At 47.9% G+C, this 18,425-nt stretch overlaps 2 protein-coding genes across 6 annotated transcripts in view; one reads left to right on the top strand and one right to left on the bottom strand.

The window, feature by feature from the left end:
• Positions 1-7,186, bottom strand: part of PALM2AKAP2 (PALM2 and AKAP2 fusion) — a 638,407-nt gene extending 631,221 nt beyond the window's left edge. Inside the window, exon 1 of the mRNA XM_060300637.2 lies at positions 7,105-7,186. The gene's annotated coding sequence lies outside the window, so the exon portion shown is untranslated. The remainder of the gene's footprint in view (positions 1-7,104) is intronic.
• Positions 7,187-8,837: 1,651 nt separating this feature from the next.
• The window catches only part of PTPN3 (protein tyrosine phosphatase non-receptor type 3), a 109,557-nt gene continuing 99,969 nt past the window's right edge, over positions 8,838-18,425 (top strand). For 2 of the 5 annotated variants that reach the window (XM_030859064.3, XM_060300649.2), the window contains exon 1: positions 9,310-9,419. In XM_030859064.3, coding sequence (XP_030714924.1) covers positions 9,398-9,419 — 22 coding nt within the window. In that variant the 5' untranslated portion in view covers positions 9,310-9,397. Of the gene's footprint in view, positions 8,924-9,309; positions 9,420-11,999; positions 12,017-18,425 lie in introns of those variants that run through there. The other 3 variants (XM_030859060.2, XM_060300646.2, XM_030859067.2) reach the window with 3 other exon arrangements.

Consider the following 18,425-nt stretch of genomic DNA (forward strand, 5'->3'; position numbering starts at 1 on the left):
AGCATAAGAAGAAATGATGGTAGCAGACTTACTCAATTGTATATAATGTGTTCAGTGTGAATCTAGAGGAATCTAAATGCAGAAGGAGGGGCCCCTGAGTCTGCCTATGCAGTCAGAGAAAGCTGGTTACTCAGACTGGACACGATTGAGAGACAGATGAAGGCGGCCCTCAATGCATCCATCCTACAGTGGGAGGATGAAATATCGTCACAAGTGCTGACAAAATCGGCCAGCTTCCCATATTTGAGACTGTTTATGATTCTAGGTCACAATGAAATTGAAACCATGAGACACTAAGTGGGGTTTAGCATCCCCACTCTATTCCCTGGTAATTTCTATGTTGCATTTTACTCACTCTGTTATTCCTGGTCCTGATGTCTAAAGATGGAGCTCATGGAATTAACTAGCTCAGCAACTCAGGTAGACAGCAAAGCGGTCCTCGACCTGTAGCCCTTCTGCCAGCACAACTAGGTGACTCCCGGGTGTGAAGAGGCAGGGTTGATGTCCTAAATCCTTGAGTTGTTTCACATAGAAAATGAGTCATAGTGACATCTAATCACTAATTAATTATACCTTATCTGGGACACCACTGATCACATTGCTCCCTAATCTACCTGTCTACAACCATTTGTGTCTCTTTTCTATCCCTCTGTTAGTCAATTAATTATCAAGCTTGCATGCAAAATTCTGGAAGAAATTCCAGAAGGACTTTAGATACAATGTAACACTTCTTGCTCACTGCCGAAAGGCCAGCAATTTTTCAGAAGGGGCTCATAGCCCTTTGCATACCTTGCTCAGAAATTATAGTCACAGCCCACATAATCAGAAGATCTCTAGCCCCATTCAGGGGATTCTCCAAGAGCCTTCCAAAGGGACATGCACGTGTATAACTAAATGCAAGTCAAAATGAGATGACTCCTGGGGTACAGGAGGTAGAGAGCTCATAACCAGTTGGGATAATCCAGGAAGAGGTAGCTGGTAAGAAGGATCTTAAAGGATGGATAGGATTTCTTTTTTTTTTTTAATTTATTTTTTTATACAGCAGGTTCTTATTAGTTATCCATTTTATACATATTAGTGTATATATGTCAATCCCCATCTCCCAGTTCATCACACACACACCCCCACCACTTTCCCCTGTTGGTGTCCATACGTTTGTTCTCTACATCTGTGTCTCTATTTCTGCCCTGCAGACCGGTTAAGGATGGACAGGATTTCAACAGGCAGAGATGAGAGAATGAGTCATTTCAGGAGGTTGATATGGGTGGCCTTCATTCTTCAAGGGGAAACGAGAACAAGGTTTGTGCTTGGGCTTGGACTGGGATGACCAAGGCTGGACAAGGTGGTGGCAACAAAGACCAAACTGAGAGAAGCTCACAGAGGTGAGAAAAATGGAGACAGAGTAATGTTTTCTCGGACAGAAGCTGGAGAACTTCACCTTGGAAGGGGAGTTTTAGGATGAAGAAGAGCGGCGTCTGTGTCGGCTGTGGTGGCTGCCACACGAAGTCAATCCCCAAGCACCATTCGGGCATCTTGGAAGGAAATCAGACGACTCTCCTCAACCCATACCTTGTATGCAAAGCTGATACGCCTTAGGAGCTCTGCTGTCTCTAACCAAACACAGATTTCTTTAACTTCACATGTGACTCATGTTTACAGAGGCATCGCTGGATAGTCTGTTTGGACTGTGATGCAGTGACTATGTGTACCATGGAAAAAATGAGAAAGACATCCTAGCAGGACGCCAGAGCGCAGTTGAGGAAATCCTGTGATGTGTCATCCATGCAACGCTAGAAGGTCACCAGAGCACGGGGCAGGCTGAACAGCGTCCCCCGTTCTTGAAATGTCACCGGGGGTGGGAGCACGGTTTTCTGCCGGGCCCAGATCGGGTTTCCAGCGTCTCAGGGATGAAATGGTCAGCCAAGCTAGGAGAGGTTTCAGATGACCGCCTTTTCCTGAATGCAACTCAGTCGAGGCCTGGGTTGTTGCAGTTCCCCATCTTCTTTCTCTGACCGCTTTGTGACCAGCTGTGTCAGGAAAGCATGACTCTTGATCTGAAGGTCACTGAAAGGACTTTAACTTCTCGTTCATCCTCACCCAAAGCTCTTCTTTTCTCTTCCATTCCTCAGCCACATGCGTTTCCAAAACAGGAGTGAGAGTTCTTGACTTACAGCTGTTTCTTTGGAGCAAGCTATACATTGTCAGGCCCTGGTCATACTTACAGCCGTGACTTGTCAAGTAACCTATGCTCTGTGCTTCGTTAGCAAAATTGAGAGGGAATCAAAAATGTAAAACAATTTTTAAAATATATTGTACACACATCATTATTTTTTTTCCAGAGAGAACTGGTTTACTTTGAAATAAGTTATATGTCCCACAGTAGATAATTCAGAAGGTACACAAATGTTTCTAGCAAAAAGTAAACACCCGTCCCTCTCTTGCCCCACTTGTCCAATTCCTCTTCGGGAGGTAACGACCTTCCTTGTTTCAGTTTTGTGTGTACTCTACATACTTCAATGTGTTTGTTTTAAGGTCCACTCCTCTAAGCAAACATGACCACCACTATGACTGCCACCGTTACTGCCTCCTTCCAGTCCCATGGTTAGCTTGTTCTTAGCCCCAGGAGAGCATGGTTAAATGCATGCAGTCAGAGATCCAAGGTCAAGAGCAGAGAGCCTGAGAGCTCTCTATTAGGGGGTCCATATTTGCCTGAAGAGAATGCTCTCTCTCCACATCTCTTTCCCTCCCCTCTGCTCCTCTAGATACGCACCTCCTTTAAGAAGCTGCTCTTGTCCGTAGTCCCATTCATCAAAGTATCAGTGATACCTACAAGATCATCTCTTAGTAAAATTTCCCATCCTTTTCGTTTATTATTCAGACTATGTTCTTGGTGTGCACACATTGGAGGCTGTAGGACAGAAGCTATAAAACTTCAGTGTACATAAGATTCTTATAGTTAATTATAAAATGCAGGTCCCTGGGTTCCACAATCAGAGATTCAGGTCTGGCCTGAAGCCAGGAGTCTGCTTTTTCACAAGGACCCCTTCTCCCAAGGTGAACTTGATATATGTTTCCTGGATCAAACTTTTAAAATGCTGCCTTCATATTGTTCCTGACTCCTTTCCCTTGAATCATCTGTTAAGGAAACCCTGAGTGTTTCCTTTATCATTGCTGATTTTTTTAAAGCCATGACCTGTGTGTGGCCTCTTCTACATTGCCTGGGTGTTTTTCTCTTTCTCCTTTTGTTCTCGGGCACTTGAACCTTCAAGGTGTGGTTGGGAGACTTGACAAACCCATTCTCCCTGGGTTTTGTAAGATGACACCACTCCTTTCAAGGAAGGCCACTGCTTAAATACTATCAGCCACAGCTCAGGATGCCAACTTTCACTCTCTGCATTTCTCTTCACTTCAGAGTCAGATCTCCAAAGTCCCTAGACTAACATTTCCATTTTACATGCAGCAGCAAATCTATGTGGTGGTCCATGGGCTATTATGGTCCTTTTGGTCTTCTGGCATATCTATAGCACGTGCACAAGAAGAGTGTTTTTAAAACTCAGGTCTGGGTATCCCTGAGGGTTCGCTCATGTATTCTTGAAGGTCTGAAAACCCTCTGAGATAATTGTTGAATGTTACCTTTCCATTTTGATGATACTATTAAAAATATATGCATAATCTGGATTCTGTGGCTGACCCCCTTACAATGGGGGGCTGCTGCATGAATTCAGTTCCCATATTCAAAGGGACAGTTTAAAGGGACAGCACTTAACTTTTGGTGTGTGGACAAGCACATTTGGCTTCCGTCTGGCTCAGACTGAAAGACTGAGTCCTTCCTGGGGGTGACAAGTGGAGGGCCCTCAGGTCCTGGCCCCTGGTGCCTCTTTGGCTTCATCTCTTGCAGCCTGCCCCTTGCCCCACCAGCCTCCTTACTACAGACGTGCTCCCTTAAGGGCATTTCTACTGTTATTCTCTCTGCCCAGAAGGTTCTTCCCCCAGATATCTGCATGAATAATTCCCTCATCTCCTTCAGGTCCTTGCTTGAGTGATTCACTTGCTCAGTCCTATTTCAAATTGCAACTCCCCACTCACCCCACCTCCATCCCTGTGCCTATCACCCTTGCCCCTGGTCTCTTCACATACAACAACATTCACTTATTCATAATGTGTGTTGTTCATTGTCTGGCTTGCCCTGTTAGCATGCATGCCCACAAGAGCAGAAATGGTTGTTTTGTTCACTGATGTCTCCCAGGCACTTAGAGCAGTGCCTGACACACAGTAGGTGTTTAATAAATATTTGATGAAGGAATGAATGAATTAACAACAGTCACCTCATCTCTGTTCTTGTATTTATGCTCAATTTGTTCATCGGTTTTCCAGACAAAACTCCTCTTTTGGCAGTGATGATTTGCAATGGAAAGACATTTTTTAATGGCTAAAACTTTACACTTAAAAATTCGTGTTTCTCAAAGTGAGATCTATGTGGTCCAAGAATTCCAAGAATGCAAGCTGAGGGGATGAGGGGTCCCAAGTCAGACTAACACGTCTCTACAGGCTCCTGACTTGACCACTTCCTCTCCCTCCCTCCTGGGCCAGGGACAGACAGCCTGTCGCGATCTGCCACCTCCGGACAAGCACAGACAGGTCTCTGTGAAAGGAACCTCTCACGTTTTCGCCCAGTTTGAGTGTCATTTTCCCTCTCTCTGCCTCGCTTTCTTTGGCTTGCCAACTTTCAAGTTTGTTTCATTTTTCCTGATAATAAAAGAAACACACTTACCGTAAAACAAGAGTTAGGGACCTCTAAAAACGTACAGAGAAATAGATGCCCAAAGACTTGAAACTCCCCTGATTTGTAAAAGATACCTTCTGTACTTTGTTTCTCTGCTTATAAACGCAATACTCAGACACAGCCGCCCCCATTAATATTTCGGCGCATTTCTTCCTAGCCCTTTTTCTATGTGTATGTATTAAGAGGAAATATCAGAAGTTGCCAATATTCAACCATTGTTGACCTAGGAAATGGCGATTTTATATGGTATATCCTAGTCATTCACACGGTTGAAGCCATACTATGCGTATAATTTTACATCCTATTCTTTTCACTTGTCATTATAACAGCACCACTTGCCCATGTATCCGTGAGCTTGCGTTAACAGCACAAATAATTGATGAGCATTAGCATCTCAGCTGGGAGCCCAGCCTCATAAATCATTGAAAACAGTCCACGTGGTGCCCAGGCTTCCTGAGTCTTGATATGAATGACAATCGCAGTGATTCTTCCAGGAAACTCGTCCTAGAAATGCCCTCAGCCAATTGCCTGGGTGCGCTACCTGGCACCAGATTTTCTGCCCAAATGGCAGCTTCTGGGAATGCTACTAGTAACTGTGTCCGGTCGTTAATCTTGTCCCTCTTAAATGAATTTGTGCCTTACCAGTGATGCATATTGGGTTTGTGGTATGTCTTCCTCTCCAATGAAATGACTCTCTTTGGCTTTTTGTGTTTACTGTGGTTTGTTTAGTGGTTTCTGGGCCAGGTACAGTCTACCAGCATGATTGAAAGAGAGACCTGACTTTTTTTAGCTTACCAGCAGTAGGAGGGCTGCTTTTAGGGCCCTGGCTTTCTCTCTGCAAACATCATCACACTATCAAGTCTGTACTTTTTCATCACAGCAGAGTCCTGAGGAGTCCATGGACCATGTGGTGCCTTTATGTTGTGATTCTGCCTCCAAAATGATTGCCCAGGGACAGTAATCTAGGTGGGTCCTCATTATCTGAGACTTGGGACAGCCCTGTTCCTCATTGGGTCTCTATTTGCTCTAGATCTGGCTGGGTTCAACCACATAGACTAAGAAGATTATATGTCCATCCAAAAGTCTCATTTGCATAAGGTTTGGGAGCTTATAAGATCAACTGACATTGCTGATAATAACATCCTGTCACTCCAGGTGCAACAGTTTAAAAGGATGAACTTTAACATTTTGGCCCCAAGAATAAAACAGTAACAGGAGACCAGAACATTTAAAGGTAATCTACAGCATATAAACATATCAAAAGGGTAGAGAAAATAAGGCAAAAGACACAAAAAATGAAATATGCGGTCTCTCTTATGATCGGTACATGGCAAGCAGAGAGGCAATATTATAAATATTGACCCTGGCTTTGAGGTCAGTGCAACTTGCATTCAAATCCTGACCCTGTCCCTTACTAGCTGTGAAAGGCTCCTAGACCGCTTCCTTTTCTGTAAAACTGACCTAAAAACACCCACTCTGCAGAATGACTGTATGCAGTAAAGACAGAATATGTGTAAAATACTGATCACACGTGAGCTTGATAATAGTAGTTATTACTGTTGTTATTAGACACACAAAACTTGAAGAATTTTTGATTTGATCCTTTAAATGTTTATCATTGCAAACACAACACTGGGACAGTAACAGATAAACTTAAAAAGAAAAACCAACCTCACTACCCACCAAAATCAGACTATTTACATTTTCCCATATTTCCATTACACAGGGTATTTGTATTTTCAGCCTTTTTTCACCTAACATTGTACTGTAAGTTTCCTCCTGTTGCAACACGGTTTAGTTTAGTGTAAAATAGTTACTATTTCAACAAATATAGCATAATCTAATTAATCATTCCTCTGTTTGTGAACATTTATTTGCTTGGGGAATATTCTTTCCTTTTGTTCCTGTTTCTGCTATGGTGAGTTGAAATGCACGGTTTAAAAAATATTTAGGTCTTTTTCCGTCGGTGTATAGATATTTTTTAGCTCGAATTTGAGCACTGTATAAGCTACTGAGTGTTCACTGTGGATAAAGAAGAGGTAGCTTCAGCCTAGTTTCTAGCGTAAGGCAAATTGGGACAACGCCAAGAATCCTCATGCTTATTAACCGCAGTTTCCTCATCTCAGCACTTGACAAACTGGTATGAGGATGACCGATAATTGAGGTAGGCACCCAAAAAATGGATCTTTAAAGTGGACTAAACCTGCTCACGTTCTTGATTTCATTCATTCCCCACACAGGGCCCAGACCGAAACGGTAGGTATTCATAGTATTTGAAGCACAGGGGTAGGTATTCATATCATTTGGGGTAAGGTTCTTACCCCAGGTCACACAGCGGCTGGGAGAGGACGAAGAACGTCTTTCGCGGATTATGAATTCCCAGCTTTCCCACTGGGCTTTGAAAACAAAAAATGCCCCCAGACCCCAGCCTAACTGAGGGCGGGAACTGAGGGGCTGAGGGTCCAGCTGAGCTCCGCGGGAGGTGTCGCGCGCCCCGCCAGGAGGCTCCGCCTCCCGGGCTCTCGGGCCCCGCCCGGCTCCGAGCATGCCCAGTGCACTCCCCGCCGTCCCAACGGTGCCGGGAGAGCGCTGCAACTCCAGGTTTTGCTGGCGACCGGAGGTCCGGGGGCGGGGGGCGGGTCCGGGCGGGTCCTGTTCCGGGGACTCCCTGGCTCGGTTGAAATTCCACGGACAAGACGCTCGGGCGGCGCCCTGTGCAGGGGCGCAACTCGGGGGCAGGGACCGAACTGAAGCACCAGGTGCTGCCAGCTGCCGCCGAATGGTCCTAGGCCCACAGGGCCCTTGGACCCTCAGGCATCTGGTATGGACAGGATGATTACAGCCGTCACTCCATCCTTTCATTCACATATTCATTCAACAAACTGTTTTTGAGCACCTACTGTGCCAGGTGCTGTCGTAGGGGCTGGGACAATGTCGTGAAGACGGGCAGGGCTACAGCCCCAGAGCTAAAATTCCAGAGGTGAATACACAATAAGTAAGCAAATCAGGGGAAAAGCAGTTACCGACTTCATCTCCTGCTACTTTGCCCTGCTTGCTATTTCCTAAGCAGTCCTGCGCCTTAGTATCTGCACTGGCTGATCCCTCTGCCAGAAATGCTCTCCCCAATTTATCTGCGTGGCTGAAATGTCTGACCACGTCATTGAAAACTGCACTCCCTCCACCCCAAGTTTCTTTTCCCCTCGTAAAGCGTATCACCTTCTACTACGCAGTTTGCTTTTTTGCATGTTTATTGTGTATCGCCTGCCTCTCTTCCGCCAAACTCTGGCAAGGGACAAGATTTCTGTCTATTCACCACACGTAAAGAATCAGAGTAAGTGATCAATAATTATTTGTTGAATGAATTAATGGATAGTGATAAATGTGTAGAAAATAAAGTGAGGACATGGAACAGAGGGCTAACTTAGTAAGGTGGTCAGGGAAGGCCTCGGAGAAGGAGGACCTACGTACAATGAGAAGGTTCCAGCCACGGCAATAGCTGGGCAAAGACGTCCCACACAGAGGAGGAAAGGCATGTGTAAATGTCTTGAGGCTAGACAAGTTCTGAGTGTTTGATGGACAGAAAGGTGCTCACGGGGCTGCAGGAATGCAGGAGCCAGATCAGGTAAAGGGCCCATAAGTCTTGGGAAGAAAGTTCAAGCCAGGAAGTTTCTAGAGGAACGGGATGGGCACTGCACTGGGAGTCAGCAGGACCCCAGCTGGGCAAGACTTCTCCTTAAGTCAAAAATTTGTTTATCGCCGGCTGCTCGACATTCCTAGGCATAAAATCACTTAGGGCTGGGCACACAGTAGGTGCCCAATAAATGGTAATGGAACGAATGCCTGCGTGCATGCGCGAGGGGACACCGGGCTGCACGGAACTCGGCAAGAGAGCCCTGGTGGCCCTGGGAGACGCGTCCGAGCACACCGGCCTCGGGTGGGGGCGGGGGCGTCCCGCAGGGCGTTCCGGGAGCCCGCCCCCCGCCCGGCGCGCGGGCCCGTCGCGGCCAGCCGGGCCGGCGGGAGCCGCCCGCGGGCGGCACTGGGCATGCTCAGACGGCGGCCAGGTCGCGCCGCGAGCGAGCTTCTGCGCCGCCCGCACGCGCGACCTACCTGGGCGCCCCGCGCCCCCAGATGCTGCAGGTACGGGCCGACGCGACCCCAGCGGGCTGGGGGCAGGGCATGGGGCCACCGGGGGCCGGGGTCGCGCTGGGCGCTGCCCCGCCCCCACCCTTCCCCAGGCGCGCGGCGAACGCGCGGGCGGGCTGGCGGACGCGGCGGCCCCGGGTTCCCGGCGCCTCGTCGGGGCGGGGAGGGGCGCCCTGGCCGCGCTCACCTGGTGGGGCGCGGGTGGGAGGGAGCAGGCCGGGCCGGGTGGGGCTGGGTCCCGGCGATCCGGGAGGGCCCAGCGGCCGGCGATCCGGGAGGGCCCAGCGCCGCCGCGACCGCGGCCCCTGCCCCGGCCGCCGAGGGGTCGCACAGCCCGCGTGGAGCCAGCCAAGCGCGGCGGCCAAACCTTCTCGGCTCCCAGGGCGAATTCGCCTCTCGGCTTTCAAAGATGGCATTTCCTGGGCCTGGCACGAACTCCAGCGCCAATAAATCCTCCCCGTTCCACGGATGATATGGAATAATTTATCAGGTACCTGCGATGAGACAGCTGCAGTGGGGGAGTGTATGTGAGAGCGCCCAGTCCCCCGGAAATTCCCGTTTTCAGCAACCTGAACTTACTGAGAAGTTGAGGTTGCCTTAAAAATTCATGGGAAGTTGAGAAGACTTGACACCTGGGTTTTCCGAGGTGGTGGAAAGAGCTTGTGACTCGGAAACTGGAGACCTCCATTCAGGTTGGGCTCCCTTTTGGCCAGCTGGTGACCTTGGGGCGAGTTGTCTAACCTCTCTGATCTTCATTTTCCTCCCCTGCAAACAGCCGGTAATAATGCCCACCTCACTGGGTTGTTGGGTGGATTAAGTGGGATAAATTATGTGGAGGTGTTTGGCACCGTGCCTGGCCAAAGCAAACAAGCAGTTGGCATGATGGGAATTTAACTCGTTTAGAGACCCTCGTGGCTCCCATTTCACCAGGAAATTGGAATTACAAAAGCATCTTCAGGGCCTAGTGCCAGATTGACAGACCCTGTCTTTGTGCCCTGGAGAACCTCCACTGAAATCTTTGGAAAAACAATTTAGCTGAATTGTAATCGGAGAGCACCTTCTTTAAAAGCAGTTTTATACATTCAGAAACTCCAGAAGTTGGCAGTTCAGCTTGACTTACAAAAGAGCTGTTTTGCAAGATGATCCATCTTGCAAGTGTTTAAGCAGATGATGCTTTGAAAGTAAAGCCTAGTTAGGAAGATTTCTGTTCTAAAAAGCTCCCAAACCCAGCTTTCAGTGATTATTGAAATTAGGGTTTCTTTCACAATGTTAACATTTGGGGTTCAGTAATTCTTTGTTGTGGGGCCTTTTCTATGCGTTGTAGGATGTTTAGCAGCGTCTTTGGTCTCCACCCAGTAGATTCCGGTAGCAATCCCTTTCCCTCAGTTGTGCCAACCAAAAATGCTTCCCGATGTCCCTCCCTGTGCGGGGGCAGGGTGCAAATTTTCCCTTTCTCCCCCCTTTAGAACCACCATGCTTTCTGTCATCAGCCTATCTGAGTTGTTTGAGAAGTTCATCTTATGTTTTTACTCTAATAACCAACCTTTGTATAGACTTGTAGAACTGCACAGAGTACATCCATGTGCATCAACTGATTTAACTTTTACAACTCCCCTGTGAGGCTGGTGTTATTCCCATTTTACAGGTGAGGAAACTGAGGCTTTGAGCAGTCAATTACACAGTACGTGGTGTAGCTGGGATATAACTCATGTCATCTGGTTCCACGGACAGGTCTTTTCCTTCTGCATCAGGCTGCTCTTTATTGTATTGAGACTTTCAAATAGGTGGCGTTCCTGATGATTAAATCAAGATGTAAAGTAGATTGGAAGCTGGAAACCTTTCTGGCTAGTTGAAAATTAACAACAGTAAGCTATTATCTGACAGAGAGTAGGTCATTCTAGTTAAATATTCTAGTTTATAGTAAGCTCCCATAAATCCTGCATACAGTTGATGGAATACCAATGTGCAGAGAATTAGAGTAGAATAAAATGTGCCTAATACTCTGTATTGATCCTGCCTTGTCCCTGGTGATTTGCTGTCTCCTAAAACCAACTCGTATGTGCAAATTAGACATTAGCTGGAATGTAAAAGGTCAGGTTACTGAAGGCATCTCAGAGTGGCTGGAGTGGCTGAGGCATTCCGTTCAGCAAGTATTTATTGAGCTGCTTCTACATGGCAGATGCAGTGCTGGGTGGGGATGCAGAGTGGGCCAGTGGACTCCAGTGAACCCGGGGTGCCTGGAGAACTTCTCCTCAAGGAGAGGGCAGGTCTTGGCCAGACCAGACACACAGGAGGCCAAGGTCAGGGACAGCTTGGGGAGGGAGAAAGATCCTAAGTTAACACAGAGTCCAATTCAGGATCCCACACTGCTTCACCATCCTTTTTTGAGCCCTCCATTTCCACATTTTATCATAGAGAAGGTATTCTGGTGGCTTTTAACATTCCCATTCAAGTGTCAGGAACCTGGTCAGAGATGAATCTTATCTCTGAAAGAAGTTGGGCTTCCAAGCTGGTAATTGGTCTCAGGGGATTGAGACCAGCTCCTTGATTGTTGACTGTGATCTGGGAGGTTCTGCATGCATTGTTTAATTTCAGTGTGCTCCCTCTCTCCTCTTACAGTTGAGGAAACTCAGCTAGCAAAGGTAGTGTGGGACCAGGAGCTAGAGGGACGAACTGGGACCTTCTGAACTTCGGGTCCAGGCACACGAGGAATTCCATTTTCTAGGATGGACATAATCTACCAGAGGACTTTGGGGACTGGAGGGAACAGGAAGACAAGGCACCCTACCCACCCCCCACCAACCTCGGGGTTTGTGGCATGTTGGGGGATGGGGGGAACCTGCGATTTGTGGTCCTTCCCTCTCTCCGTAGGTAAGTGCCTGTTGACCGTAATCCCAGGGCTCACCTTCCTTCCTTCAGACAATGGTCCTGGGAAGCAGGGCCACCCTCTTCATCTCTTCGCAGGGGCTGGAATGCCGAGGGCAATCCCCTGGCGTTGACAGGCTGGGAGTGTGGGGCAGCCAGCTGGTGTAGCTTCCCAAGCCTGGGCTCTTCTGACCAACTCTAATAGAGACAAGATCGGACCAGGTCAGTGTTCACTCTGCCCAGGTCTGGGTCCTGGCAACGGCAGACTGTGATCTCACAGGCATCTCCTTTCATCCGCCTGAGGGGGAACTAAAAGGGAGTGCTTGGTGGGTCCCTGGCTGAAATCTCATCTGGTCATGGGTTCCGAGGCCCAGAGATCTTGCATCTCCATAGCTTCCGGTCATGCATGATGCACCTGTAATAGCCTTCCGCCTCCAGGGGGAGATCAGCTGTGAGCACAGATGTAACAGCAGATTCAGACCTTTACTGAGCCTATACTATGTGTCAGGCCCTAGGGTTACAGAGATGAAAGCTGAACCCGTCTTGGAAGGATTCATGGTGGAGTTGGGAAGACAGTGACGTGGTGACATTTCTGTGTGAGTGTGTACACGCATGTGGGCATGCATGTGCTGTCTGTCTATGTGTCTGACAACTGCTTTAGAAGAGGATAGAGCTAGATGCAGGAGACCCCAATGGAGAGAGCCATTCATTCTGACGGGCATCAGGGTCGTTGGAGTAGTTGGCATTTGAATTCAGCCTTGAAGGTAGAAAAAGATGGTATTCAGGGGGCAGACAGAATGACAGATGCAAAGACTCAGAGGCATGAAGAGACCTCTCGTATTTCAGGAATGGTGACTCTTCCCAGGCCCAGCCTCCTGATCTTGGCTAATGCAGGACCCACCTCCTATAGTGAGGGTACCCCCCATCTCTGTACAGGGGCCTGGCCTCACTCATCCCGGGGTATGTGTCCATTCTCCTTGTTTGTCCTGCATAGGAGCGATGCCTCTGTGCTGTCTCCGAGGCATGAGCACCTTCTGCCAGGGATGCCTCTGGTTTTAGTTATTACACACTGATATGACACTTACTAGCTTCCAGGCAATGTTCTGAGTGCTTTCCAAATATTAATCTTTTCATCTTTGTAGCAACCCTCTGGCCATGCTGCTTCCCTGAGTACTGGCCACTGGGTAGGTAGGTGGGGGCAGAGCTCACGTCCCCGGTCTGTGTCCCTCTGTGGACGATGCTCTCATCGTGATACAGCTTCTCCTGGCTGCGGTTTACATCGATGTGCCAGGAAGCAGCCAAGTCTGAGAGTCCTGATGGAGTGCTGACTGCCCCGGATTTTTCTCCCTGACCCCGTTTCCTTCAGGGGGCCAGCAGGGCTCCACTGGCTACATTTTCTGAACCAAAGACTGGGCTCTGTAGTCTGAGAAAGAATGTTTGTGCTACGTCTTTGTGCAAGAGGAGGCCTGGGAGGTGTTGTTTGGATACTGAGAGTGGAATTTTTGAGACATTTCGATGGTTTATGTGGAAAGTTAGAACAGAACATTTGAAATTGGGATAGTCCTGGAAAATTCAGGTCCCGTGATTTACTGTCAGGATACACAAGCTTTTAGTAAATAGTTAAGCGATGTGTAGTTTGAATTTTCTGTACTGAGCCTCTTGGAGCCTCAAAATGGAATAAATAGTACCTTCTAGCCCCAGAATCTTGCTAATACTTACCAGCCCCAGTTTACAGATGGGATGAGAAAACTGAGGCTCAGAGAGATGAAATGACTCCTGGAAGGGCACACTGCTCTACGAGGACAGCCAAGGTTTGAACTCAAGTCTGTCCCCAGGCGAATACTTGACTGTAAAATGAGGATAATAATAGAACCTGTTTCCGTTAAAGGAGCTAATGACTGAAAACCCACTCAGGTAGAACTTGGCACAGAAAAGGGTCCCCTCCCTTTGTGTTTGTGCCGCTGACCCGCAGACAAGCGCCTTGTTTAGCCTTCGATGCTGAGAGTGGCTGTCGCGAGTGATGGCCTGCTCCCAGAGCAGGGCTGAGGGCCCGGCTCACAGGGCTAGAGGGACGTTCCAAGGGGCAGGGTCCAGGACCAGAAAGGGGCTGTGGCCAGCTGGGTGCTGTGTTGACGAAAGGCACTGGTCTGACTTAGAGAGAGGAGTGTGAAGACCTGGTCCCTGCACGCTACTTCCCTCCGGTGAGTCAGCCTCGGTCTAGACCTGAGGGTCTTGGTGGGAGAGGCAGCAACCAGCTCTGTCAGCCATCCCTTGACCCGAACCACTGGTGGGCCTAGAGTGGAGATAATGACAGCGTGAGCTCAGGTCTTGCTCGCTTTGCTCCCCCCACCATTCCCTCCCCAGGTCTGGTTATCAAATTCATACATGGTTGCTGTAGAAAATTAAGGTGTCGGGGAGCAATGGAAAAATCCTGCATGGTGTTCTTCCTGGAAGCAGCTCTCACCACCACCATCACCACCATGGAGGACTCCGCATGCCAGCCTGTTCTCTGCTGCAGCCGAGGGGGTCTTTCAAAGCTGCTTCCTTTTGCTTTTAGAATAAAAGACAAAACTAATGTTGGCATCTCCTGCAGGCCCTGGTGTACATGCTTTGGTCCCCATGCTTTCTCTGCTCACAGGGCCAGTGAGAACCTGGAACCTTCCTCCCCTCCTGCCCAGTTAACTCATTCTTTGGGCCTTGGCTGCATGATTGTAGATGCCTCCCTTCGCCTTCCTGCTGTGGGTAAAACTGCCTGCTGTAAACGCTCACATTCTGGCCCCCAGGTCTCTCTCCTTTCACAGCACTTTTCACAGTTGCAATTTTGTGCTTAATTAGTGTAATTATTTGTATTAGTACCCGTCTCCCCAGCTACACTGTGAGCTCTGTGAAATCAGGGTCTCTCTTCCTTTAAACACACATGCACACACCACACACACACTTTCTTTGAGACTTCTTTTTTTTCTTTTAACTTTTTATTTTGACCTAATTCAGACTTACAGAGAAGTTCCAAGAATAGAACAGAGAACTCCCATATACCCTTCACCCAGATTTGTCAAATGTTACCGTTTTATCACATTTATTTTATTCTTCTCTCTGGGTGTACATTTTTTTCCTAAACCATTTGAGGATCATTTATAGAGTCTTCCTTTCCCCCTAAATACTTCAGTGTATTTCCTAAAACCAATGACATTCTCCTATATAACCATGGTACACTTTTTAAACAAGAAATCAGTATTGATACAGTACTGTTATCTAATCTACAGGCCTACAGGCTTTGCCGGTTGTCTTGGTAGTGTCCTTTGTAGCAAAGAAAACCCTAGATCGTGCGTTGCATGTGCTTATGTCTCTTCAGTCTCCTTTAAATTAGAGCAGTTCCTCAGGCTTTCTTTGTCTTTTGTGACCTTGACATTTTTGGAGAATACAGGCCAGTTATTTGGTAGAATTCTCCTCAGTTTGAGTCTGTTTTAACCCACCATGTGTCTTCAATGCCACTGAAACATCAAATGCACTCAGTTAACATTTGCTGAATGAAAAAAGTCAGCAGGTTGTCTAGTCTCCCCCACTCCCACTCCTTTCAGCAGAAGGATGTTTTGGGTTTTTTTGTTTTTTTTAATTTATTTTTGGCTGCGTTGGGTCTTTGTTGCTGCGCGCGGGCTTTCTCTAGTTGCGGCGAGTGGGGGCTACTCTTCGTTGCCGTGCGCGGGCTTCTCATTGCAGTGGCTTCTCTTGTTGGGGAGCACAGGCTCTAGGCACGCGGGCTTCAGTAGTTGTGGCACGCAGGCTCAGTAGTTGTGGCGCACAGGCTTAGTTGCTCCACAGCACGTGGGATCTTCCTGGCCCAGGCCTCGAACCTGTGTCCCCTTGCATTGGCAGGCGGATTCTTAACCCCTGTGCCACCAGGGAAGCCCAGAATGTTGTTATTTAGTTGCCATCTTGCTGTATATAGATTTGAATCTTGCTACTTTAATTTTTATGCATTTATTTTTTACTGGAAGTATAGTTGACATACAATATTATGTCAGTTTCAGGTGAACAACGTAGAGATTCGACATTTGCCTACATTATGAAATGATCACCACGATAAGTCTAGTAACCATCTGTCCCCATACAAAGTTATTACATAGTGTGGTCTACATTCCTTAAGCTGTATATTACATCCCTGTGGCTTATGTATTTTATAACTGGAAGTTTGTACTTCTTAATCCCTTCACCTAGTTTGCCCAACCTATCCCCCCACCCCCTGCAACCATCTGTTTGTCCTCTGTATCTATGAGTCTATTTCTGTTTTGTTTCATTTGTTCTTCTGTTTTTTTAGATTTCACATGTAAGTGAAGTCATACAGTATTTGTCTTTCTCTGTCTGGCTTACCTCACTTAGCATAATACCCTCTAGTTCAGTGGTCCCCAACCTTTTTGGCACCAGGGACGGGTTTCGTGGAAGACAGTTTTTCCATGGATGGCAGTGGGAATGGTTCAGGCGGTAATGCGAGCAATGAGGAGGGATGGGGAGCGATGCGGAGGGGTGGGGAGCGAAGGGGAGCAGTGGGGAGCGATGGGGAGGGATGGGGAGCGATGGGGAGTGAAGGGGAGCGATGGGGAGGGATGGGGAGCAAAGGGGAGCAGTGGGGAGCGGCAGATGAAGCTTTCCTCGCTCACCCACTGCTCACCTCCTTCTGTGCTGCCTGGTTCCTAACAGGCTGCGGCCCAGTATCGGTCTGCAACCCGGGGGTTGCGGACCCCTCCTCTAGATCCGTGTTCCCACAAATGGCAAGGTTTTATTCTTTTTTATGGCTGAGTAATGTTCCATTGTATATATACACCACATCTTCTTTGTTCGTTCATCTACCCTGATATTCTTTTTTAATAACACAGCTTTCCCCACAAAAGAGAGGCTTCCTCCAGGGATAGTGAGCTGCTGTCTCTGCAGGAATACAAGCGGACGCCGGGCCATGGCTTGGCAGGGACGCTAGAGTGGAGAACAGAACATTTGGTGAGGGGCAAGACTCAGCCTGCACGTTCCTCCTGACACTGAGTGCCTTCTCCAAATGCAACTCTGACTTCCCAGGCCGAGGGGCCCAAGAATAAGGTAACTAGAATTTCTAATCCAAACCAGAACGTTTTGAGAATAAATGAGGAGCTGTTAATAATTGCATCTAGTCAAGTAACTTCAACTTGGGCTATCCTGGACAAATCAGGATATGTGGTCACTCTACCCAAAGGTGACTTTGAAGTTGGAGATCAGTGCCTGGGGATCAGCCTAGAAAACCCTCTAGCAGTAGGAATTTTCTGCCTGGACAAAGCGAAACTCATCTCCCTGGCATTGCCTGCCAGGCCCATATTAGTGGCTTTGGTCCTCTCTGTGGTTGCACCTCCCTTGGTGTGCCCCTCCCAGCCTTTCTCCTGCTACATCCACTTTGTTTCAGCCCTCCCCTCACCTGTTCCTTCCTGCCACAGGGACTGAGAGAGCCTGGAACATCACTTCCAAACCCAGGCTGGATGGAGGAGGGGGGATGGGGTTTGTGATACATGCACAGGGGGGAAAACAGGCCAGCTGTGCTTCCTACTGACCCAATTTTAATGGAATTTAAGAGCCAGGGTGTGTAAGTGAGGTATGGCTGGAGACCAGAGTTTCCCTAGACCTAATCTTTCCCACCCGGCCCCCGCCACGCTCACACTTCCACCTGTCTTTCGTGCGCAGACACCCAGGTTCCTCTTCCAGCCCTAGTTCTGAGATCAGAACCGAGTTGCTGGTCTTTGGCAGAGGCACGGAAGCAGCTGGCATTGGGGACCCAGGCACAAGAGGATGGACATTGAATGACTAGAAGGTGCAGAGAAGGACTTGGATGCAGAGAGACCAGGCAGGAAACCAGCATCTAGGGAGTCTGGTAACAAGGCCAATACAGGGTCATTTATCAGGAAGCCTAGAGTTGCAGTATTGAATGCCTGACACTTGGTCACAGGGGCAGGCACTGGTGTCTGATTAGTCCAGTTCCTTAACTCATTTTCTGCCTGGCAAAAAACACGAACTCTGCCTTCCTGGATTAAAAAGTGTAGGCATACCTCATTGTATTGGGCTTCGCAGATACTGTGTTTTTTACATTGAAGGTTTATGGCAACCCTGCATCAGTCAGGTCTCTCGGTGCCATTTTTCCAACAGCATTTGCTCACTTCGGGTCTCTGTGTCACCTTTTGGTCATTCTCGCAATATTTCAAACACTCTACTGGCAAAAGGTAATGAGTCACTGAAGGCTCAAATGATGGTTAGCATTTTTTTTAGCAATAAAATATGTTTAATTAAGGTATGTATATTGTTTTTTAGACATAATGCTGTTATACACTTAATAAACTACAGTATAGTGCAAACATAATTTTTATATGCACTGGGAAACCAAAAAAATGTGTGTGACTCTTTTTATTGCGATATTTGCTTTATTGCGGTGTTCTGGAACAGAACCCACAGTATCTCTGAGGTATGCCTGTTTTATAGGGTGAAAATGTGAAGGTATAGAGATTTTCTGGGGCATCCTAGTCCTGTGGACTTCAAGAACATGGTCCAGTGCAGTATAGTGTTTTTATAACTCCAGGCATTGGTGGCTTTAAGGGAAAAGCCAGTTAGAATTTCTAGTTATTAG

The sequence above is a fragment of the Globicephala melas genome, chromosome 6 (assembly GCF_963455315.2).
Source record: "Globicephala melas chromosome 6, mGloMel1.2, whole genome shotgun sequence".
Lineage (NCBI taxonomy): Eukaryota > Metazoa > Chordata > Mammalia > Artiodactyla > Delphinidae > Globicephala > Globicephala melas.